Source organism: Pestalotiopsis fici (assembly GCF_000516985.1).
Source record: "Pestalotiopsis fici W106-1 unplaced genomic scaffold PFICI_Scf_3, whole genome shotgun sequence".
NCBI lineage: Eukaryota > Fungi > Ascomycota > Sordariomycetes > Amphisphaeriales > Sporocadaceae > Pestalotiopsis > Pestalotiopsis fici.
Window position 1 is genome coordinate 2,148,485 of NW_006917093.1, and position 24,534 is coordinate 2,173,018.

At 51.6% G+C, this 24,534-nt stretch overlaps 9 protein-coding genes across 9 annotated transcripts; 6 read left to right on the forward strand and 3 right to left on the reverse strand.

The window, feature by feature from the left end:
- Positions 1–527: 527 nt before the first annotated feature.
- On the forward strand, positions 528–2,517 carry PFICI_04784 (uncharacterized protein; the record flags this gene model as incomplete). Its single annotated transcript, XM_007833365.1, has 4 exons — positions 528–543; positions 729–1,210; positions 1,270–2,345; positions 2,406–2,517. The coding sequence occupies 4 exons, from the start codon at positions 528–530 to the stop codon at positions 2,515–2,517; spliced, it is 1,686 nt and encodes a 561-aa protein (XP_007831556.1).
- Positions 2,518–2,720: 203 nt separating this feature from the next.
- Positions 2,721–3,887, reverse strand: PFICI_04785 (uncharacterized protein; the record flags this gene model as incomplete). Its single annotated transcript, XM_007833366.1, has 1 exon — positions 2,721–3,887. One exon carries the CDS (start codon positions 3,885–3,887, stop codon positions 2,721–2,723), a length of 1,167 nt encoding a protein of 388 aa, XP_007831557.1.
- Positions 3,888–5,062: 1,175 nt separating this feature from the next.
- Positions 5,063–5,839, forward strand: PFICI_04786 (uncharacterized protein; the record flags this gene model as incomplete). Its single annotated transcript, XM_007833367.1, has 1 exon — positions 5,063–5,839. The coding sequence occupies one exon, from the start codon at positions 5,063–5,065 to the stop codon at positions 5,837–5,839; it is 777 nt and encodes a 258-aa protein (XP_007831558.1).
- Positions 5,840–6,659: 820 nt separating this feature from the next.
- Positions 6,660–7,617, forward strand: PFICI_04787 (uncharacterized protein; the record flags this gene model as incomplete). Its single annotated transcript, XM_007833368.1, has 2 exons — positions 6,660–6,879; positions 7,001–7,617. 2 exons carry the CDS (start codon positions 6,660–6,662, stop codon positions 7,615–7,617), a joined length of 837 nt encoding a protein of 278 aa, XP_007831559.1.
- Positions 7,618–9,089: 1,472 nt separating this feature from the next.
- On the forward strand, positions 9,090–10,767 carry PFICI_04788 (uncharacterized protein; the record flags this gene model as incomplete). Its single annotated transcript, XM_007833369.1, has 4 exons — positions 9,090–9,539; positions 9,631–10,201; positions 10,260–10,633; positions 10,696–10,767. The coding sequence occupies 4 exons, from the start codon at positions 9,090–9,092 to the stop codon at positions 10,765–10,767; spliced, it is 1,467 nt and encodes a 488-aa protein (XP_007831560.1).
- Positions 10,768–12,642: 1,875 nt separating this feature from the next.
- On the forward strand, positions 12,643–14,469 carry PFICI_04789 (uncharacterized protein; the record flags this gene model as incomplete). Its single annotated transcript, XM_007833370.1, has 1 exon — positions 12,643–14,469. One exon carries the CDS (start codon positions 12,643–12,645, stop codon positions 14,467–14,469), a length of 1,827 nt encoding a protein of 608 aa, XP_007831561.1.
- A 785-nt stretch (positions 14,470–15,254) lies between these two features.
- Positions 15,255–15,794, forward strand: PFICI_04790 (uncharacterized protein; the record flags this gene model as incomplete). Its single annotated transcript, XM_007833371.1, has 1 exon — positions 15,255–15,794. One exon carries the CDS (start codon positions 15,255–15,257, stop codon positions 15,792–15,794), a length of 540 nt encoding a protein of 179 aa, XP_007831562.1.
- A 191-nt stretch (positions 15,795–15,985) lies between these two features.
- On the reverse strand, positions 15,986–17,815 carry PFICI_04791 (uncharacterized protein; the record flags this gene model as incomplete). The annotated part of the gene is made up of 2 exons (XM_007833372.1): positions 15,986–16,650; positions 16,702–17,815. The coding sequence occupies 2 exons, from the start codon at positions 17,813–17,815 to the stop codon at positions 15,986–15,988; spliced, it is 1,779 nt and encodes a 592-aa protein (XP_007831563.1).
- A 953-nt stretch (positions 17,816–18,768) lies between these two features.
- On the reverse strand, positions 18,769–24,363 carry PFICI_04792 (uncharacterized protein; the record flags this gene model as incomplete). The annotated part of the gene is made up of 1 exon (XM_007833373.1): positions 18,769–24,363. One exon carries the CDS (start codon positions 24,361–24,363, stop codon positions 18,769–18,771), a length of 5,595 nt encoding a protein of 1,864 aa, XP_007831564.1.
- Between the last annotated feature and the right edge of the window lie 171 nt (positions 24,364–24,534).

Sequence of the window (24,534 nt, forward strand, 5' to 3'; positions counted from 1 at the left end):
TGTAAAAACACCATTGTAATCACTGAGATGTGGTGAAAGCAACAGGTCAATACGAAGTACCTCTGGGCAGAAATATACAAGGCTCATTCGAGTGTCCACGCTCCTTGGTGACTGTTGACGTACAGTATTTGAACCTAGTGTACCAGCGAACTCAAGCGCCCCAAGTTTTAGTGCTCGATCACTAAAGAGGCGCCGGATTCGACTTGCTTCATTCCTGGCTACAATTGCCTTTCGCCTCCCCCTCCTGCTTCCTCTCGGCACCAAACGTGTCGTCACTGCGGATTCTACTGCAGGCTGCTAGATATCTAGGCGTCGTTTGCAGCCATGTTGCAATGAGCACTACCTAGTCTCTGGCCCATATTTTATTAGCGAGATATCCATAACTAGGTCATACACTCGATAGGAAATCGCTACGAGCTGAGTGGTACACGTACATATCTAGTTGACCCCAGTAGCACACTACACTACCTTGCTCCTCTTCTTTGTGATTTTCAAAAGCCATATGCTCTCGCCAAACCAATTGCACGATGTTGACTTTTGACCGTAAGTATAATTATTTCTCAAATGGCACAATCATCTTCAGCGGACCTTGCAGGATAGGATTCGCTGCATCTTGGAAAGAATCTCGTAACGGCGATGAGTGGCAAATGTGGCAAAAGCTTGAAACATACTGAACGATCACGAAATTGATTATATGCAGAACTGATGACTAACTTTGGGTCTCATAGTGTCGCGCCTCTGGCTTGCTGCCCTGGGTTTTGTTGTGGCCTATGTCACGCAGTCGACTGCACGTTGGTTACATCATGGGTATAAACTTCGTAAAACTGTCCGAGATATGCAGGCAAAGGGCGCTCCAACACTACCTCACTCATGGATATTTGGTCATTTGATATTCATGGGCGAGTTTCGCAAGGACCACCCCGAAGATGCCAATATTTACAATATGCAATGTTGGTTCATGGACAATGTTGCCCGCTTCTTCCCAGGCGAGGAAACGATCCCGCCCGTCATCTACCTGGATCTTTGGCCGCTCCTTAATTCTCCCATGATCATGACCACTCATCCAGCCGTGTCAGCGCAGTATACGCAGCTTAAGAGTCTACCTAAATCCAGGACGTCTACCGTCTATCTAACTCCCCTTACTGCAAACAAAGACATTGTGTCTGTGGAAGGAGATGAATGGAAACACTGGCGCTCAAGGCTGAACCCTGTAGGGAACTGGCTCGCATCACTTGATTCCCACCTCCATAATTACTAACTGGTGAGCAGGGTTTCAGTCCTCGTAACATTACAGCACTCCTGCCAGAGCTGGTCGAGGAGATGCTGGTCTTTATTGATGGCCTCAAGAAGCTGGCAGGCAAGGACGGAACGTGGGGCGAGGTATTCCAATTCGAAGAAAGGACCATGAACTTGACATTTGACATAATCATTCGCGCTTCGCTTGATACACGGCTTCACCAGCAAACCCTAGGTACCGATACACCCCTCAAATCGGCACTGTTGGCACAATTGGAGCAAATGGGTCGGATGGCAAATCCTGCACGAGGCTTCTTACATGCATTCAACCCATTTGGATCGTTCACTATCGCTGAGAACAACAAGGTGATGCGTGACTTTTTTGTGCCGAATATTCAAAAGAGCATTCAGTCCGAGTCTCGAAGCTCGGGAAAACGAACCATTGTCGACTTGGCGCTGAAGCAGTTCAACGTTGAAGCCGACTCGAAAGCCCAAGCAAAACCCGACGAGGAGTTTATTAATATCTTGCTCAGCAATCTCAAAGCTTTCCTCTTTGCTGGCCACGACACAACGGCGACCACACTCTGCTGGATGTTCAAGAGTCTCCAGGACAACCCCAACTGCCTCGAGAAGCTCCGCGCCGAGCACACGGCGGTGCTTGGGCCCGACGTCGATCAAGCACACGAGGTCATTCTCAAGTCCCCGCATCTATTATATGCACTGCCATATACCCTGGCAGTGATCAAGGAGACACTACGGTTGTACCCGCTGGCCGCAACTGTGCGCGAGGGAAGGGCGGACTTTTTCCTTACAGCTCCCGGTTCACCTTTCAAGTATCCCACCGACGGCTTTGCACTTTGGGACGGAGTACCAGCGATTCAGTCGAGGGCCGATCTTTGGGTCAAGGGCAATGAATTTTTCCCGGAACGATGGCTTGCTACCGAAGGTGACACCCTTTACCCTCCCAAGGACGCCTGGAGGCCCTTTTCTATGGGTCCTAGAAACTGCATTGGACTGGAATTGGCACTTGTGGAGCTACGCTTGGTCGCAGTGATGATGGCCAGAAAGTTTGACGTTCAAGAAGCGTGGCACAAGTGGGATGCGAAGAAGTGAGTCAACCTTCATAATCATTGGGCTCTGTGTAAGAAACTAACAGGACATTTTACTAGGGGAAACACAGGCTCGAAACCTATGGTGAAGGGCGAGCGGCTATATCGTGTTGGTACTGGAACAGTGCATCCGAAAGACGGAATGCCCGTGCACATCCGAGTCAGGCAATAAATGAGTTACTTTCAGGTGGTACTGAAACCCGATGGGATGTGTACATTTGGATTATAGCGGCTTCATATGTTCATGTCCAACAAGAATAATGTACAGCTAAGCGCCCAACGCCTACAGGTATTAATTGAAACAAACCTCCCTCATCGAATAAGAAACTATGATCGTTGGCCAAAACAAGGCACGGTATTGGAAATTCCGTGCCGTTATAAATCATTATATCCAATACACGTCCTAGGTAAATTCATTTCGGCCACTGCCCAAACCCAAGCGCGCCCGGCTTCGCCAGTATACAAACTAGCAGACTCCTCGTTCCTAGTTTTCTCCTTCATCCATCCAAGCTTCTTCATCGAATTGGTCGCCATGCACGACAGAAACACACGGAAGCTCTCATCATCGTCGAGCGCCAGCGCATTGCCAGCAACGCCGTGGCAGAGACAGGGTTCCTTGCGCAGGACGCCGCGCTCGCGGACATCAAACTGGGCGCGGGCAATGGCGAGGCGCATCTTGTCGCCGAGAGATCCAGAGAAGTAAGGGAGCAGGGAGCGCAGAGAAAGCACAAAGCCGGGCCCGCCGTGGCAGAACTGTACCAGTCGGTCATGTCCGCTCCCGGGCACCGACGAGGGAAAGTTGCCGCTCTCGAACTGCCGGTCCAGGACCCGCGACAGCAGGAGCTGCAGCGGCGGCGCCGTCGTGGGCCGCGACAGGACCACCTGCGTAATGACCGAGAGGGTCCCGTGCGCCGCGCCCAGGTACTGCGAGCCGTGCCAGGTCCAGGGCTGGGGGACGCGCAGAATCCGGCTCACCGTCTTGTCAATCGTCTTGTTGAGCAGTTTCAATGTCGTCTCGGCCTTGGTGCCACTTTGCTGGAACGCCGCGCGGCAGAGTCTCAGTAGATAGAGCCATCCGGCGCGTCCGTACAGCCATTCATTGGACCCGTCGTCTTTGCTCGAGTTGATGATGGGCTCGTAGGCACAGAGCTCCTCGACAAAGCTCGTCTCCTGTTCAATAGCGGCCGAGAGGGCCAGACGGGCGAGTATCTCATTGGCGATGCCGCAGTGGCTCGGTGTCGGGCTCTTATGATCGACCCGACTGCCAAGATCGAGATATTCCTTTGCCCAATCTAGCAGAGACTGGTCCTTGAGGTCAAGACCGGGATAGACGGAAGAGAGTCGGTAGAATAAATACGCGACCGACGTTGGGCCAGTGTATAGGCCGTGGAACTCCCAGCCTGTTGAGCATGTATGGACGGGTGGGTTAAACACATTTATGCGGTCCAGGCTGGCCAGCAGCTCCTTGTGCTCCTCGAAATTTGTAAGTAGCTCCTCTGGGTTCGCAAAGTATCGGTGGTGATGGGCTGTGTGGTGCGCCATTTCATTCCACTGATCACACACAAAAGATAGTATACATGTCGATTGATGCTGTTGAAGAATAAACTGCCGATGTGAAGGGGATGCGTTCTTTTTGACTCGAGGATTAACATTATGTAGCTAGAGACCTTCTTACCCACCCTACATGACAAGCATCTGCCCACTGTTGTACGAATGCCATGGAGCCCGAAACGCGGGGAATGAAGTTTGGACCAACCATATTTTGTCCCCGTCATGTATGCATCATCGAACTATCGAGGCTTTCAGCTTCTGATCTGTAGTATTGGTGGCGAATATCAAATGAATGTGGCATCCTCGGCTGCGAAATAAATCAGATGTGGTAGTAGCTCGCCAATGTTATGCCCGTAAACCTTTTTGGTACGACCTCTTCATATCAAACTCTAGTAACATCGTCTACTTCATCACCCCCAAGTGATGGATCGATGAACCCTCTAACCTGCTGACATTAAGACCTAGTTTCATCAGTCCCTTACCTGTAATCACTTGGTTAAACGGCCCGAGCCTTTCGTACTCGAATGGTAAGTCTGACCTAGAAGGAATCAGGGGTCCGAAAAGTATCATCTTACATAATAATTCTTCAGAGATGCATGATCATATGCACACTACATTCTGGGATTGTTGAGTTGGAGATAACAAAGGGAGATATAGTAGATGCCGAGGCCTTACTAGTTAGATACTTCAATATGTCTTTGCAAACCGATCAAAGCAGCAGTACCCAGAAAAGTCTTGATCTCATTTCTGATTCGAATTATGAGAACAGTTTGCTTTATAGCCTACTCGGCCAATGTATCTCTCGCCTCTCAAGATAAGATACCAATTAGATGGCCTCCACGGACAACACCTCTTGATGATTTCGTATTCACAAACGATCAGTCTATAAATTGATCCAAAGCCTCCAAATAAACGGTCGTCGATGCTCTAGACCTTTTCACACCCTTGCGATCTATCCATATCTATGCATGAACATACACGAGGTGACACTGCAGGTCGGCAAGAACAGTGGGCTCGTACCGAAAGGCGGGGAAAGATTGCGACTCAAAAAGAATGTTGGATCCAGGGAATATTCTTCCGAGTAAACACAGCTTAACTTTGCGTGATATAGCTGTCATTATAGTTGAAACATTGCATTCTCTTTGCATTTCTCCAAGAGACCAAACATGGCTACCTTTGATACCGTGAAAGAAGAGTATAATGCCCAGGCCAAGGCATATAATGACGAATATCCCTCGCTACCATATGGTCAACTGGAAATCCAACTCTTCGGTGCCGCACTCGGTGATGCAACTGGACAGACCGTCCTAGACCTCGGCGGAGGTACGGGGTTGCGTGCTCGTCAAGCTCTGGAAGCCGGCGCAGCTTCCGTGGACGTTGTCGATATATCGGCAGAGATGCTCAACGTGGGAAAGGACATTGAAAGGGAGCTGGGACGGGACAAGACACGATGGTTCGAGGCCGATGCGTCCAAGCCGCTGGACCGCCTCGGGCTACTGCCCGGGCAGTACGACATTGTCATGGCCAACTGGCTGTTTGACCACGCCGAGAACGAGGAGAGCCTGGACGGCATGTGGAAGAATATTGACGCCCACCTCAAGCCAGGCGGCCGGTTCGTCGGGATTCGCAGCGGAGACCCGCGGTCCGATGCGCTGAGCAAGACGGACAAGTACGGGATACGGTACACCAATATTCAGGATATCCCGGGCGGCGTCAGTCTGCGCTTCTTCATGGGCACGAACCCTCCCATCAACTTTGATGCCAAGCTCGTGGAGAGCTCGTACAGTGGCTCGACGAAATACCACACCAAGTACGGCTTGGAAGATGTTCAGCTAATTCCTGCTGAGGAAATGCCCTCTGCTCGAGAAGATCCGGACTTTTGGAAGGTGTTTCTTGATAATCCACCGATGATTGCTGTCAAGGCAAGGAAGAGAGTCGAATAGGACGGGACGTCAGAGTTTATGTCTTCCCTAGATTGCAGTCAATGAGGAATTTTTCATGCATTTTTACCAATGAACTGAACACGACATCTGGCTCGAAGCCATGAATACTCTGACTTGACGGTTTGACGTGGAAACCTCAAGACTTGCTCTTGATGCGCCTGCTGTGAACTAGGCTAGGTATTGTGGTTTCTCTGTACGTTGGCCAACTGTTCTCCAGTGACGCTAAGGGTGAGAATAACACTAAATGTTTGAATTACGCCGAATCATCAAGACTTACAAATCAACTGCTCAGATGTTGCAATACAAGACCCGATTCTTAATGTTGTGATCATCAGATCTTGCAACAATAAATCAGACCTCGCAAACTGAAATATGGATTGATCAAAATGGTCCCGTACCCCGAAGTTGTCTACTCTTGCTTTAATAATCCGGAACATGTAGAAGGAGAGAGTTCCTCCGCTGAGATCGTGGGGCAGCTGGCTCGACTTGTCCGAATTGTGCGGTTTCCACCGACGCTACATCCCCTTGACTCCTATCCGCAGAGGTATGCACTTGTACGAGCAGGCAGTTTTGCGGGCTACCTAGATTATCAATTTTTACAGACTCAATATAGGATGCCAGTAGCAATACTAGAATCCACAATGGAAGTTTGGCACATGAGAATTATACAAGTATCGTTGTCCGAGTCCATCCGGCGACTCAAGTATATAAGTCTCTCCAGAGATGCCATGATCACTCAAAAAAATAATTCACATTAACCAAGGAGATTGTTTGCAAGCATCAAAGTCACGCCTTACCGCGAGCCGCCATATCCAGCAGAATGTCCGACCAACACTTCCTACAAATGGAGGATGGTGTCCGCCTCAACTACACGCAAAGCGGTGAACTTGGAAAGCCAAACCTCTTGTTCTTGAATGGTTGGCGACAGACAGCAGCTCAGTGGAGCAGCCAGGTCCAGTACTTTCAAAAGGACTTTCGAGTTACGACATATGATTATCGTGGGCATGGCGAGTCGGATAAACCAACCTCTGGTTACACTGGTGCGTAGATTCTTTTTGACATTTTGTGTTATAGAACTTACCTTCTCATGCTGTTATGGAGTCATGAGAAGCTCGTACTCGATACTAAATAGGATATACTAATCGGAAACATGTATTATAGTACCAGTCCTCGCAAGCGACCTCAATACTCTAATCCATGCGCTTGATCTCAAAGATATCACAATCATTGGCCACTCCCTGGGCGGTCAGATGACCTGGGCCCTCTGGAAATTCCACCCCGAGTCCAGGGGACGCATCATTCGCTTCGTGTCCGTCGATGGCTCGCCGTGCATGTTGATTAACCCGTCTTGGACCGAGCAGGAATCAAAGGACTTTGGTGGCGTCTTCACCCAAGGACAGCTGGAAGAGATATCCAACGCTTTCGACAGTGTGATGCCAGCCGTCATCAGGGGCATGTTCACGGACAAGACCAGCGAGCAAGACTTTGCTTGGGTGTGGGAGCAGATTACAAAGATGCCCAGTGATGCCGCGCTCGCCTTGTTCAAGGACTTGGTATCTAGGGACTGGAGAGAGGTACTGCCGCAGGTCAAGGTGCCGACTCTGATCATTGGAGGCGAAGCCAGTGTTCTCCAGCAAGACACATCGCGCTGGATGCATACGCAGATTCCAGGCTCGAAGCTTCACCTATTTGGCAAGGAGAAGGGCGGCCACTTTACGTTCTGGGAATTCCCTGAAGCATTCAACAAGGTCCTTGACGAGTTTGTTCATTCAGGATGAGTTTTCTTCAAGAAAGGCCAAACTACATTACTGAACCATCTACATGTGCGAGATTGAAATTTATGTGCATCATTTATGAATATATTTTATCTGCTGCCTAGTAGTCATCATTCGTTTCCAAATGAGAGGGGACAGGTGATTCATGATGTAACACCGAAACCCTTATGTCCTCGACTATTGTTTAGATCGGAGTAATACTCCATGATAAGTGACGAGTCAAAATATTATATATATCATGAAGGGAAGGGACAAAGACTCTAACGTGGGTCAACGAGCACTGTTTGAATTGTTGACATGTCATTTGCATTACTGAAGATGCTCAATCATGTAAGGGATCGTTCACCGAGGTGATGTATGGGACAACGTAAATAGCAGAGACGCTCACGGAATGCAGGAACAAAACGCTGATACGAGCAAAAGGTGAAGAGCAACGTTGCAGACAAGGGCAGCTCAACTTGTTAACCAAAAACCCACATGAAGTTGTAAGTTGCTTCCATGCAATGCTCGGTTCATGTGCAAACTTTGACGTGCACTCTGTAGATGTCACGCAAATGCAAGTTCTATGCAAGTGATTACCTAGTATTACCTTAATGTGTGTATCCATTGTTCAATGTTCAGCATCAAAAGAACCCCAGATGCCTGTGATACTGCAATGCAATGCCCAAAAAAATGAGTTGTTTAGTGGAGAACCGCGTGGATGACAGGTAGGCATACACCCTAGCGACAGCTGGAGCCCCTGTGGGTTTGCGCAGAACGGAACATTAAACACCGTTTGACTGCCGTGGATTAGCGGGTCGCTGGTACCTACGGAGGAACCCAGACAGACCCAATGAACCCCAGTTGCCAGCCAGGAAAGACGCTGGATGAGGAGGAGCCGAAAAATCAGCTTCAATATCGCTTCTGCAGTTGAATCAGTCACTGTTCCATTCCGTCCTCGCTTATCACTTTTACTTGCCGTCCTGTCCTCGACCCAAACACTCGTGTCTCGGCGATAATCTCAGAAGAGACATAGATTCAAAGAGCACAGAACGACTGCACGTAGACAAGGATAAGTAACAGAACCGTGCTTGACTTAGACCTTTGGCGCCAAAAGCCCATCGTCATCCATTGTTCTTTCTCAGAAAAAAAGCTACCCCACCTTCTTCACTGTTCTCAATTTCGCAAAGTTCCCAGTCGACCAGGGCGAAGACAAGAGGATAATCGCATCCGCGAGAAACTCCCGATTAGGCCTCGTCCTCACTGTGCCAAAAACAACCACCACCTACCTCCCAGGTTACCGCACATTCGACTTGCCTTGCCTTGCAGCGCACCGCACCGCACATACATACGCCGCTTTCCTTGTCCAAGACCACACAGCAACTCATCGCCCGTTCAACTACCCGAGCAACAATCGGGACGCATCCACTCAGGAAGACGACGTTGCTGCACTCTTTGCGCGCACACGACCAGAACCCCTCCTCCCAAACGCCCAAATGACAGACAAAGCCTCGACGCCCGATATTACAAGGAGTGCTTCACCGGCTGATCGCTCCAAGCCTTCTTCAGCTGAAGATCCCGACACCGCTACCACTCGCAAAGAGTTTGATAACACCAGAATTTCAGAGCCCAACGCTGCTTCCGCCATGTCTGCCTTGCAGGCCAGCTCCAAGCTCTCTGCCGACGGCGACAAGGCAACCCTAGAGCTGCCCGTTCCCGACAGCCAGAACGACAAGCTAAAGGAACAGCTCTCGTCGCCTAAGAAGAAGCGAGCGCACGACGAGGTAGAACCCAACAAGGACCCCGCCCAGGATCCAAATGGCGACGTTTCGCCCATAGGCGCGAATGGCTCTGCTGCTTTGAGCAGAACAGACCGACTAGAGCCCGAGAAGAAACGACACCGAGATATCTCCAGCGAGATCAAGGCTGACGCTGCCGAGACCAAGGTACGAAGAATCGTTAGCCCACATCCAGCACTTCTCGCAGCTGGGTTATGTCATGTCGCCTGTTGATGGCCCCTCACTAACTCGTGCCCAGGACTCTGCTGAGCCCAAAACCACATCGACCAGTGGAAACACACCAGACGAGACAAAGGCACCCACTGAGAAGCCCACTACTACTTCCGACTCTGCCTTCAAGAGCTCGGGACTTTCAGGATTTGCAGCGGCGTCTTCTTCTCCTTTCCTGGCTGCCGGTGCCAAGCCACTCACCTCGTTTGCCAGTGCTTCGGCATCGCCGTCGCCATTTGGCGCCTCGGCATCATCCAAGTCAAACACACCCTCGGTCTTTGGTTCAGGCAGCGCAGCCAATGGCTCTTCGCCATTTGGACAACTTGGCGCAGCTTCCAAACCTTTTGGGGGAAGTGCTTTCGGCGGTGGTTTCACCAGCACCTTTGGCAGCAGCAAGTTGACCTCGTTTGCTCAGCCGGGCGGATCTCTCAAGAGCAGTAAGCCCGCAAAGGCATTTGGAGCCCCGGATAGTGACCCCGACTCGGATGGAGAAGATGAAGCAGATGATGCAGCCAGCACCACCCAAGGCGATGCCGACAAGCAAGACAAAGATGAGAAAGAGGGTGAGAGTGACACCAAGAAGACAAAGCTCCAGCGAGGTAAGTTTTATTTGTTTGAAGAGGCTGCCTGAGTCATGTAAGCTGACGGGCTGTATAGTGACGGTAGATAATGGCGAGGCGGGTGAGGCTACTATCCTCCAGCTTCGCGCGAAGATCTTTCATCTGGACAAGGGAGCCACGGCCTGGAAGGAACGCGGTGCCGGCAACCTCAAGGTCAACGTTCCAATTCAATGTATCGACACGGACGACAATGGGCTGCCCATTCCTGGCAGTTTCGACGCTTCCAGCCTAGAGGATGGAGATGTCAAATCCGTCCGACTTATTATGCGACAGGACTCGACGCACAAGGTCATTCTGAACACGACGCTTATACCTGCCATGACGTTCCAGGAAAAGCCTATGAACAAGACTGTCTGCGTATTGTTTACTGCCATTGAAGGGGCGGGCGAGGCCATCAGTGTCCAATTAAAGGTATGTCGACGTTCTTTTGGCGAGGCACCTGCTGAATTCTTCACTAACAATGTAAAACACAGATGAACCCCGCAAATGCTAAGAGCTTCCTCAACGAGGTCGGCAAGATCCAACGCGAGCTTCAGTCGAATTAGTGGCACGACAAAGCTTCAGTTGTCCATCTTGGCTCTGGAAAGAGCTCGCCCGTCACCAGTGATGAGACCCCAACTTCAAGACCGGCCTCACCAGGATGGGCGCAGCATCACGTTACCCCCCAAGACAATTAAACATTCAGAAGAGGATTCCACATCAGAAACCTCATATGGCAAATCCATCAAAGGACAGCACGTCAACATGTGCGAGGATTCTGATGAGCAGAGTCCTGGCCGTGACCGACACGCATCGCCGTAGGCTTCGGAAACTTAGATTGGCCCGGAATCAAAGGTCAAACGACGAGGCAGCAACAGTAAAGACGAACAGACATAGCAAACAGCTCTAATTGTCATGAAACCCACAAAGCCGCCGTGAATGATTGCGCTCACACCTCGAATGTCGAGGACCGCTGCCACAGTAACGAGAGCGAAAAAGGGCTCAAGCAGAAGCGGTCGTCTCAGCGGAAGGTTGACGAGACTGGCACATCTGCTACCGAGAGCGCCTCGACCGATGATACTTTGACCAGATACAGGTAAAGGATGATGGAGTAGTCTGGCGGTTCGAACCCTTCACCATAGCCAGAGCTGGTTCATGAATCAAGCATGTATACGTCATACGCCAGGGCAAAGCAATATGAAAGATTCTGGCTTATTGTGTAAAAAGGATAGCATTGTTGCACACTGTGGCCAGTAGATGGAGTTATCTTGCATCGCCAGAACTGTGTCTCTATAGAAAGGACTAGATATGGATTGGCAGCGATAGTTGTGCCCAAGGAGGTATATGCTGGGCCGATGCAGTACCTCGTTTTAGAGTTCTCTACTTGAGCAATACGGACGTAGGTGTATGGATAACTCTCGCCGTCTAGGTATTCATAATGGTTAATTCATTTTTGATATGCGAGAGGATCGAGTTCATGGTCAATTGTTTATTCTGACTTCTGATTTATGTCTTAATCCGCTGCGACCACCACAGCATACATAGATGGACATGGAGTTGTATTTGAGTAGTATTATCCATAGAATACTGCTGAGAACAACTAGCTATAACCACATTTCGAGGTTGATAGGATTTTGACCACGTGGGTTGGCCTTGTCTAAATGCTCCAAGGCTGAGGACGTCAATAACGTCGAGTAATACGGCCAATCGGAAACCACGAAGATGTGTTTTGTCAATATATGCGTATTAGTGGAGACCAAAGTCCTATTTGGCACTCTGGGCAATTCGATTTTGTATGATGATCATCCATGTCCAACAGACACCAGGCGAGCCACTAACTAAAAATGGTAAATTCATCGTCAGCTTTATCTCGACCATGATCTTTCTGGGCGCCTGCATAAAGGATGCAGTTTGTCTTGATAACGAGGATAAGGAGACGGGCATACATACACATTTGGTACTGACAAGAGTCAAGCCATCATGATCTCTTTAGCATTCTGAAAAGTCGATCAATGGTTGATCAGAAAAGACATCCCCGCCTAAGTAAGGTCGACTGGCGACCTCTAAAACAAAACCCCACCGGACTCACGATGAACTGTTGGATCCTTGCCGTATCCTGCGGCCCGGCTGTTGGGCGGATCCAAAATTGAGACCCCACGTTGCCTATCTTGCATGCTAGCATCCGATATCCTCCAGGGCCAGGGGGGCACCCAAGAAAGAAATAAGAGCCCTCTGGCGAAATTTTGCTGCGTGCGCATATATGGGATGGAATAGATCACGCCATTTGCCGCGAGAGATGGGAAGAAACACGGCCGGCCTTCTCTGTTCGCCTCTTTATTAACGTGTCGTCAGTGTTGGTGCTACCGAGGCCTACAGAGTACATTCACAAGGGTTGAATCGGCAAACATTCAAACGTGGGCGACAGCATCCCAAGAGAAAACATGTCGTCGGACACGGCTGCCGTATCATCGCTGGCGCAGCTGCCTCTGGCAGTGAGCGCCGTCGTTGTCGGGCTGCTCTCGTTGCTATATTTAGCCTACCAGTGGGCTCTGCCCAAACCTCTGCCAGGCATTCCGTACAACAAAGCTGCTGTCAAATCAATTCTAGGCGATGTGGTTGAGGTCAGGGAGCTACAGAAGAAGGGGGGCAGGCCGCGGGCCTGGCTGGGAGAGCAACCATGGCGGCACAACAGTCCGCTGGTTCAAGTCTTTCTCGCGCCGCTGGCCAAGCCCATCTTGATTCTTTCCGATTTTCGCGAGGCCCAGGATATTCTGCTCCGCAGAGGCAAGGAATTCGATCGCGGCGGCCGCAACCTCGACGCCCTCGGCGGTGTCATTCCGAATCATCACATTGGCATGCAGACTTCAAGTCCTCGGTTCAAGGCAAATCGGGAACTGGTCAAGGATCTCATGACTCCTAATTTCTTGCACACTGTATGTAAAAAGAAGCAAAAGAAGTCGGCTCTCAACGTTCATATCGAAAAACATAAGCTCATCTGGTTACAGGTTTCTGCTCCCGAGATTCACCGCAACACGCTCAAGTTCATCGATCTGTGGAAGCTCAAGGCGGAAAAGGCCAATGGTCGACCGTTTCGGGCAGACGAGGACATTCACGTCATGACCTTTGACATTATCAAGATTGTTGCGCTCGGCGAGGGTGACTCGCAGAGCATGACGGAGCTGTACCACGATATCGTGCGCAAGACTGATCTGGAGGGCCAGGTTCCCGACAGCAAGGACGCTCCCGTACACTTCCCTGACCATTTGCCCAACGAGGACCTCCGCTCTCACCAGGTCCAGCAGGACGCCGTCGGGCAGTCCATCAGTGCGCCTCTACCTGGTCTATTCCACAAGATGAACAACCGGAAACCACACATGCAGGAGGCCTACGCCACCAAAGCGCGCATGCTCGAGAAGCAAATCGGCCTAGCCATTAAGCGCGCCGAGGCTGGCGAGGACGTCAAGTCGGCACTGGACCACATGGTGAAGCGTGAGATTAACGCAGCCAAAAAGGCTGGCCGGGCTCCCGTCTTTGACTCCCCTTACATGAAGGATGAACTCTACGGTTACATTGGCGCCGGCCACGAAACCACGGCCACCTCGTTCCAGTGGGGTCTCAAACACATGGCCATCCACCGGGACATTCAGCACAAGCTCCGCGCAGCCCTGCGCGCCACCTACGCCGACGCCGCGGCGGCGCAGCGCTCGCCCACCGTTGCCGAGATCACCAAGGCGCAGGTCCCGTACCTGGAGGCGGTCATGGAGGAGATTCTACGGCTGACGGGACCCGTGCTCGGCGTTTTCCGCCAGGCCCAGGTCGACACGACGCTGCTGGGCCACCGGGTGCCCAAGGGCACGCAGGTCTTTATGCCCACCATGGGCGCCAGCGTCGCGCGGCCGTCTTTCGCCGTCGACGAGGCCGTGCGGAGCGAGAGCTCGCGGTCCCACACGGAGAAGCGCGGCGACTGGGACGACCTGGACCCCGAGGCCTTTGTGCCGGAGCGCTGGCTCAAGACTGAGGACGACGACGAGACTTTGCAGTCGTCTTTTGACTCGCAGGCCGGTCCCTTTTTGACGTTTAGCAATGGCGTGCGTGGTTGCTTTGGACGCCGTCTCGCGTACCTCGAGCTCCGCATCCTCATGACGCTGCTATTTTGGAATCTGGAGTTGGGTTCGCTGCCAGAAGAGCTCAATACTTTTGAGGCTGTTGACAGTCTCACTACCAAACCTGCCAAGTGTTTTGTGAGGATATCCGAGGCCAAATACTAGACATGAATTAATCTTCTTTGTCTTTAATATGATCTTCATATTATTGATCTAATCAAGATCTCATACGAGATATGGAGTTGGAGAGCGACTGGAATTTTTCCTTTTTTCCCCTTAGATGGAGTTTGAACGCGAAGAGCGATATGGGAGAATTAGAAGTATAGACTTAGAAGCCCTTGATTTACCAGTCTTGAAAGATACTACCACCACGTTGCTGCCTACGCCCATCTTCGTATCCAACACATGAATGAAACGGCTTTCGGCGTGTGCTTACTCACGAGCAAAGTCGGGACTCTCAAGACGCGAAGTTCCGATCGTTCCTGATCCCAAGTGGGGAATTGTCAGATGTGCGTAATGTTTCTAAACTCTTTTGCTAGCTAAAGGATTCAAAGGATTACCAGGCTATACCGGATGTAGTATCGTTTGGGCCAGCTTCCGACCTCTAGTTGAACTACCATATTCCGACTCAATGTACCATGTGTAAGCAGGGGACTTGACACCTGGGTATGAGGAAGATTATAGCCAGGCACCCGTTTCGTTCGGCGCTGAGATGGGTGGATTTGGGCTTACATGATACCAATATTTGTTAACTTTGTAAAACAAAGCATACCTAATCTAATTTATATAAAGTATGAAATCTGCCGTCATACATTCATCTTGATCACCTGGTTCATTATATTAATTCACCTCTACGTCATTCTCACAAGTAAAAGCTACACTGCTCGCCATCAAAATTCAAACCCCAGCTTTATTATCCAATAAACATTATTAACATTACTCACAACAACATGTCATCCTCATCACCAGACCTCCGTGTAGTCGTCACGGGCCACACCCAAGACGGAACCTCCATCTTCACCTCGGATACCACGGTCCAGCCCATTCACCACTTTGGTCCCGCGGGCCCATCATTTGCCGTGCTCGACGCGCAGTCCTCGGTCCCGGCCTCTAACCAGACCCCCGGCCCCGACCTGGCCGGCTCGCTGCCGCGGTGTCCCCCCGAGGGAGTGCTCTTTTCCGTCGTCACGTACCCGCCGGGGTTCTCGGCGCCGGCGCCGCACCGCACCACGACGCGCGACTATGGCGTCGTGCTGGCGGGTGAGATTGTGTTGGAGCTCGAGGGCGGCGGCGGAGAAGAAGGAAAGCAACAAGGAGAAAGGAAGACGTTGCGGCAGGGCGACTTTTTGATTCAGGGCGGTGCGAGTCATTGTTGGAGTAATCGAAGCAGTGAGGATTGTCGGGTGGCGTTTGTCATGGTAGGCGCAGACAAGGTGCGGACGGCTGGTGGAAACGAGTTGGAGGAGACTGTTTTTCAGAAAAAGGGATAAGAGTACCTCATGGATTGTGTGTACAAGTGTTAGGAGAGTTGGCCAAGTTAGGAAATTGGATTTATAGCATGAGAGATTTCTATCAAATTTCGTCAACGAAAGCTACCGGATTTCAAGTATCTGATTATTATTAATCCCTACAGATCCAGATCCATCAATAAACTAGCGAAAGGGAAACAAGGGCCGCTCGATTAGAATTGCGTCTCTCCCAGAGCCGTGTCCCGGTGCACCTCCTCGAAGCTAAACTTGAGTAGAACCGTACACTTTGTCTCCTTTCCGTGGGGGTCCAGCATCCTCACGAAACGCCACTCGTCCTTTGCAACATAGGCCAGTCGGACGGCGGAGACGGCAAAGATGGGGTTGATGGAAAAGGACTCATCGCTCTTGACCAGCATACGCAGAAAGACGAGCTCATTCTCCTCGTACTCCCACTCAAGCGTCTCGTCCCACAGCGGCTCGTTGGCCGGCGGGTTCTCGCCCCGGTGCAGCAGGCCCAGCGTGTGCTGGCGGTAGTGCTTGGTCCGGTGCTTGGCCAGCTCCTCGCCCATGTCATCGGGGTGGAAGAGAGTGCAGGTCAGGTACGGCTTAATGTCGTCGGCGGTCCGGCCGTCGAGCAGAGGCACGTCGGTCGCGCCCGCTACTTCGAGGCGGAGCTTGATCTTCTTGCCCGTGTTCAGGCGGCCGTTGCCTCCGGCGCGCAGCGGAGCGGGCTTGAGCACGTAGCCGTCCGAGCCACTGAAGAGGGCCTCGTTGAGCTGCAGACTGGTGCCAAAACTTTGCCAGTTCAAGGCGCAAATCTGGGCACCAATGGCCCAGAATGTTGCCGGTTTAAGGTTGGTCGAAGAAATACGTGTTCCTGATCGTTGTTAGAATAAAAGTAACTGCAAATTAGTTTTTGAACACATACCCTTGGGGAAAACGCGCATCAAATGCTTCGAGTTGTGAATCGCAATCTTCTCATTGTTGCCAGGCATGTGCGATGCAAGCTGGACCTCTGACACGTTGATAAGATGGTCATGAGGACCGTTCTTCATCTGCGGCTCCTCGAACCACGAGTTGTCGACGGGCTTGACCGACTGGGCATAGACACCGAGCTCGGCCAGCTCGGGGATGATGCCCGACTTGGGCGCGGCCTTTTTCTGAGCCTTGTAGTCGTGGCGTGCCTGTCTCTCCGTCTCTTCCTCCTCCTCATCGCTCGACGAATCGGACGACGAGGTGTCCTTCTCGTCCGTAAAGTGGTACTCGACAATGAGCACAATCTTGGATCCGAGATCGTCCAGTCGGACCTGGGCGTCGTGACCTTCTTGCTCTTCGTGGCCCTTTTCTCTCACGGCCTTGCTGAGCAGTCGATCGCCCCAGACCTCCTTCATAATGGCAACCAGCCTCTCCTGGCCATGCTGGCTACAGTGGTTCTCGAGAGACAGCAAGATTGGGGCCGCGCGGTATCCCTGCTGGTCCTTTGCATCGGCAGCCTCCTTGTCGACGACATCACGAATGGTCTCACACACGGAGCGGAAGGGAATGTGCGACACGAGCGTGTAGCCGTGGGTGACCTTGGGCTCCTCCTTGTCGTCCTCGTCATCCCAGGCGTCGATCTCGACGCAGCGGGCGCCCGTGTTGAGCGCCGTCCGGTACGCCTCGGCCGACGATTTGCCCGTCAGCTGGTGGGCGAGCAGATAGGTGTTGTGGCTGGAGCTGATAAAGTACTCGGCGAGCGGGTACGATCTGTCCGTCACCTCGGGCGGCACGTTGATGTGCGGTAGGTCGAGCAGGGCATCGAGAACGGGGCCTGGGCCGTCCACGTCCAGACCGGCTTCCGCCTCTGCCACCACACCCCGATCGACCAGGAACGACTTGAGGGCGTGGCTCACGCGAAGCTCGTGCCGGGTGAGGGCCGTTGACCGCGCGCCGTGTCCTCCACCAGCGATGGTATAGTCATCGATTGATCCGCCAACGTCATCCAAGCTATTCTCGTGAGTGCTGGACCCAAATGGGTTGAGCTTCCCGAGGAGCGACGCCATGGTATCAAGCTACAAAGCTTCTTGGTGAATGTGGATTGATCAAGGAAGATCCCTAGAGGTTTGGTCCAATGGGTTTGTGGCGCCAAGCTGCAGCAGGCGAATAGCCAATGTAGCTCCGTTTATTCCTTTTTTGATATTTACACACAGTTGCACCTCTCTCTGCCTCAAATGAATGAGCAACGGATAGTCGCACCGGATGAAATTCGCGTTCTTGTCAGTGTTTACGAGACGGAGGGCCACCCTTAAGCATTTGAGCTGGCTGCTGACACTTGATTGTCGGTCAAGAGCCTCCACAACCAATGATGCCGCCTAACCGGCGGGGTAGACCAATAGGCACGACTTCAGCCCTTTCAGATGGAGCTGACACCGCCTCGATCTCTCACTGGAGTCAATAGGGGGCATGTGCGTTATTTGGCTCATCCGTGCTGATCTTGTGAATCATTCGTCTTGGGAATCCTTTTGAGACAAGCGACGCCTTATCCACTCGAGAAAGTAACATGATAGTCAGCTGCAAGATATAATAAACTCAACTCATCGCAGGCTAGCTTCTTATTGGTCAATTGCACAAGAGGGGCTCAAAGTCATCTGCAGGAAATAATTCCAGACTTGTGTGCTACGATGCACGGTACCTGGAGCTAATGTAGGAATAATATGCAAGATCGTGCATGTTCACTTTAGCAATACATAATTTATTATTTTAGATTCTTGTATCCCCTCGAATAGCTACTATCAAGTTTATATAAGCGAAAAAAAAGGCAGCTGCCCCAACTCCTATCGCCAGCACTTGATCGTTCGTTCGCACTTCATATGAATATCGTATCCTTAAAACAGAAAAAGTGGTATACAGCATCCAGTCGCCGCCATTCAACACTCAATCTTTGTCCATCCAACCACTTGCAAAAATTTGTGCCGCAGTCTAGGTACTCATGCATTTTGAGTCCTGTATTGGCGAATCACTGGACCTCCCCTGTAATGTATCCAGACGGCCCTGGTATTTGTCTTCTGGCGTTCGGGCCTCCACCTAGACTTGCAGCAAGGTGGCTCTGACTGTCGACCAGCCTCTTCTGTTCCTTGATCCTCTTTTGGAACCGTTCGTCGGCAGCAAAGTCCATCCTTTCAGTCTCCTCTCGTTCTCTCAATCTGATACTACTGAGCTGGTTCGCATTGCCGACCCTCTCGTTACCCAAATCTCTCTCCCACTCCAACATCCTCTGCTGTTTTTGTGTCTCGTGGGCCAGCTCTGCGTCACCAAGCTCCTGCACCCGGCGGCGCGATGCTTCGGTCAACGCCTGCTGGTGTGACACTTCGGCGCTCTGTTTCGCTCTCTGCTGAGCAAGTGTTCGTGCAAACAGTTCATCCTCAAGGCGTGCCTTGTCTTGTATCGCAGACAGGTCCGACTGATGCGATCGTTTTCTTCTAGCGTCCTCGAGCTCGGCTTGATTGGCCCAAATTTGAGCTTGTACAGCTGCAAGCTCCTTGGAACGATTGATTGCAAGGAGGTGCTCTTCATCTTCACGGCGCTGACGCTGAAGGCGGGCCTGTCGTTCTGCCTCTTGATCTTGTAGAAACACTGGCATTCCAACTGCGTCTTCTGGTTGGTCACCAGAGGTGGCGTAATAGACATCGGCCCCTCGGTTCGCCTTCAATAACTTCAACAGCTCCGGCGTGGCATCAGTCTGAGGCAGCACGCGAGAGACGTATTGCGTAGGCGAGTACGTGTACTTGCCATCAGTGAACTGATTGAAGGGCTTGTTGATGAATTTCCACATGTCTGCGCGGAGAAGGACCTTGGTTGTCGTTATCGGGTCTTTCGATTCCAAGGCAAGAAGAAGCACTGATTTTCCTTCAGACTGTATGGTGATGTCGGACTCTTGGAGAAGAAAATTTATGCACTTCTCCATGGCTTTCTCGCGCATAGCTGTAATCTCGCCCGAGTCGGCAGCGTGGAGGCACAACTCGCCCAAGGCACTACGTCCATTGTGCTCTGGGCTTGGGCTTGGAAAGTCGGGGTCGTGCTTGTATTCCATCAATATCTGCATCGCCTGCAAGTTGAGTTCCCTCGCAGCATTATGTAGCGAGCCGTCATTTCTAGACGCACCAGCCGCAAGAAGGTTGGACATCATGGAAATGGCAAGGTCTCCACCTATTGCCGAGGCCATTGATAGCGGCGATCTTCCCATGGCGTCGCAAACATCAACCTCTGCACCAGCAAGCAGGAGTGATTTGACTAGGTCCGGTCGTCGTGTCTGGATTGCTAGCATCAAGGGACTGATTCGGCTCAGTCGCGTCTCGTAGTTGACTTTTGCCCCTCGATCAATGAGCATTTCAATAACGCCAGTGCTAATTTTCTTCTGTGGCTGCAGTAGCGTCCAAGTGATCAGATTGACCTGCTCTTCCTCATCTATCTCAGGCAAGACTCTGGCACTGGTCATCTGATCGTGGTAGTAGCCAATATCAAGTAAAGCCTGCAACAGCTTCGTCGACCTAGGGAACTGTGACAAGGCCCGGATAATCACCGGCTCAGACTCAGGATCGGCAAACATGGTGTCTATCTGGTTGCCGTCATCATGGTACTCAACGAATAATTCAACGAGCTCTAGCACTTCATCTTCTCTAGCGTGAGCATCAAAGACTTGAGGAAACGCAAGAGTCAATGACTCGGAATTCGGCTTCTCTTGCAGCAGCCTTCTCAAAAGGACAGGATTTCCTTGTGAGGCCACGTTACGTAGACCTTCACCATGATTGTAGTTGATATCTGCATCATACTTGAGCAACAGTTCGACAAAGTTGTCGGCAATATCTCCAGGGCTTTCCGCATGTGCGCCGAGGACTGCGACAAGCGCAGATCCCACTGCGTCTCCGGATGCACCCTTTCTCAATAGACAACGAGCAATCTCGAGGCCCCTGTCGGATAACCAGGATTGAGCATGGGCAGGTACAAATGCCTTGCCAAAAGCAAGTGAGGCCTCCTCGGGGGTAATCTTTGATTCTAAAAGTTGGGAGAATTGAGACGCTGACAACGTCCGTGTGGCATCAATCAACGTCTGACAACCATTTGCAGTCGGTGAAGCTCTGTTGGCGACCAATAATTGAATGATTCTTTCTTCGGGGTTCTCTTCATTGACAGCTTTGGTTAAAGCCAGGTGGACAGCATTGGGAACAGGCTTTCCTGCCTGGAATATCCATTCGAGCACAAGGAACCGCGTATCCCTACTAAGACTCCAGCATGCATCCATTGCGCGCAGTAGTGTGTGCGACGAAGGCTTCTTTTGCTTTCCACCAACCTCTTCGATACATAACAGCATCTTCAAGTTGTCTAGAAAGGCGCTCTTTGTGGCCTTCACGATGGCTTCGCCTTCGTTGTAGTCGGGACTCGCTCCATAGACGAGAAGAAGTCGAACCAGATTCGATCCGTTGTCGCCGAATCTTTCTGCTGATACCAACTGCATGTCAACAACATCGCCAGTCACTCCGTGCTGTAACAGGAGCTTCAAGATGGCAGCTCTGACTGCAAGATCTGATATTTCTGTGGCAGCTTGAAAGCCCTTTTGCAAGGTCTGCTGGCTAATATTCACGTCACCTGATAAAAGCATGCCTAACACATCCGCAGATCCTGAACGGCAGGCCTCGATTATGGCTTGGCCATCTTTGTGTTCGACACTTCCACCGTTACGAACAAGAATCGTGCCAAAGTCGAGATCGCCATCAGTGGCTGCAGCTAACAGTGCGTCAGAAACCACCTCGCCAGAAGCACCGGCCTGCAGCAAGCTGCTCGCGGACATGCTGCGCGCTCTTTGGTCCCGAGCTTTTGTGGCATGTGTAAATGCTTTGTTTAGGATGTCGACCGAGAAGCTTCTCTTTTTCTTGTTGAGGATAAGATCCACAATATCCTGCTTCTCCATCTCAATGGCTTTGATGAGGGCAACACCATCCTTGGCATCAGCATGAGATAGCAATAGGTTGATCAGAGGGATATCATCAGGATACGTTTGGACGGCAAACATCAGCGCTCTATTAACTTCGCTTGATGCAATGCCTCCCTGAATAATCTTTTGTGCGAAGGCTATCCGGTCCATAGCATCCTTGATACGCAGGGCATGAGGCATAGCCCAGGCAAGGGCGCGCGGGTTAGGTTTTGCTGAGAAAAGGAGGTCTACCATGGGCCCGTTCGCCGCGCCGACTGCCCTCTGCAATGCTTCGCCGTCCTTTGCATTGACGTTGGCGCCATTTGCCAGCAGCGTTTTCAGCACAGAAAGGACTCTCTGGGAAGGTGGTGTTCTGAGAACACTTTGTACTTCGTCTATTAGCAACTGGCTCAGTGAATCCTTTGATGACACTCTCTTTAACAACATGTCGAGTTTTTCGGCCTTTGTTGGAATCGAGGCGAATCGGCCGAGGGCGATCATGGCAATATGTAGCGTTTCTTGTGTTGGTTGACTAAGGTCGAGCACCATTTGGAGCAATTCTGGATCGGTGCTTTGAACGGCATACACGAGTGCGCTGCCGTTGTTGGCGTTAATATCTGCCCGACCTCGCTGCATTAATGTCACCACAAGATTCTTGTCTACGGACGTCGATTGGAGCAGAGTTGCCAGTGCCGTTGAGATTTCTGGTCCACCTTGCGATGCCCCGGCGTCAATGAGCATGCCGACCATTTGGCCCCTTTTAACCGGATCTTGTACCTCCATGGCTCTGGGCAATGCCTTTGCTGCGATTTGAGGTGTTGGATTACTCTTCAACAACCTATGCAGAAGACTGACGTCTTTCTGTGCAATTGCAGCTGTGATACCGGCACCCTCGTTGAAGTTCACATCCGCATTTGAGCGCAACAGCAGCGCAATGAGCCTCTCGTCGCGGTGTGGTGGTGTTTCGTCGATGGCGTTCTGGAGTGCAGAATGCACACAAGGACCCGACAGCCCAGCAGCAAGAAACGCTTCAGTCATTTGATATCGTTCGAGTCGTGGTAGAGTTCGTACACTCGGATACACTTCCGCCATGGCTTCGTTTGACGGCCTTTTCTCGGCGGTGAGTATCAGCTTGGCAATTGGAATGATGCGGTTCTTGACGGCGAGCTGTAGAGCCAAGCCCCCCTTATGATCCGTGGAAGCGACAGCATGTCCCTCAAAGACCATACTTCGGGGGCCTCTCTTGAGATCTTTGTTGCCAACAATTTTGCCTCCGGGGAAAATGGGCGTCAGCAGTAATTTTGCAGCTTCGACATCTCCTAATTCAGTCACATTTATCAAAGCCTCGTCCAGCGGTAAGCCGGCCGCGCCTTTTTGTAATAACAATTTCAAGAGAGCATATCTGTCTTCGAATCTGATCTGCTGTGGCATGAGACTCACAGCTTCAGACGCGTGTATCGGGCTCAGCTGTGTATCTCCACTCAGCATTATGTCGACAAGGTCGACTCTGCCGGCAGATACCGCTTTCCGCAGAGCCCGGGCATCTTGGTGATCAATCGATGCACCATACGACACGAGCATGTGCACCATCTCGATGAAATCGGTAGCACTTGCCTGTACTAAAGCCCGAGCGACCGGATCACCTCCTGCACCAGCACAAAGTAAGACCTCGACCATAGCGAGTTTCTCGTTTGGGGTGATATTTTGGTGAGCCATGAGCTGGTCAAAGGCTTCGTTAAGTCCAATCTGTCCAGGCGGTTTGCAGCCGAGTATCAAAGCCAAAGCTATATCGCGTCGTCCCAGAGATACTGCGGCTTTCAATGCCGCTGCCGCATCGTAATTACCATCGGCAGTAGACTGGCTCAAGGCTAGGACTGTGTCTAAGCATCCAGCCCTGGCGGCTTCAACCATGGACTGAGAGATCCACGTTTCGTCCGGCCGTCCGTCAGATGATAATATCATGGCAATCATTTCCGCCTGATTTCCAGTGCCGCACGCAGCCCGAAATGCATCCTGTCCTTCGGCTGTGTGAGCGGCATTTGCGCCGTACTGAATCAGCATCTCAACAATTTCGAAATCTTGGTTACGCATCGCAATGGGCAAGGCCGTGTCCAGGCTGAGAGCATCAGCAAATGGTAATAAGACTTGGACCATTTCTTTGTGGCGATTTGCCACCGCCTTTTGTAGGACTTGGCTGCGTTCTGCAAGGTCTAGACTCTTTCGCCGCGACAACAGACTTGGTCGAGTAGTTTTCTGTGCTAGGTTCACGTTACCACCAACTTGGCTGAGCATATTGACGAGCGCTTCTGCCACACCGGGCGGGCCGCGATTTGCGACATGATTGACGAGGGCGCTATAGATCTCCTTGTACTCCCACGTCTTCTTCTTGGTCGTAAAGGCCCGTGAAAGGCCCCCCTTGGTCTGCTGTGCCTGTTCTGCCGCCCGTTGATGCCTGAGCAGGTCCTCGGCAAAAGCGTAGTCATTTTGCGTCGCTACTGACGGAGGATGACCCGGCCGCACCGGGGGCGACGGTAACGGCGACATGTCCAAGCCCCATTCCGTGCCGAGATGCTCCAGTCGGCGTTGCCGCCGGTCCTGCAGCGACATGTGCTCCATGTTCGAGCTCTCGATCAATCCTGGCATCATGAGAGCGTGGAGCCGGATTTCCTCCTACGCAGCGAGTTCCCGCGATCACTGCGAGAGCTACTGAACTGCGTATCTCGGAAATGGCTCAGGGTATGCTCACTCAAGGAGCTATGTGTCGCATTTGAAATTGATGAAGATCGTCTGGATGTTCATGCAGCCATGCAACAG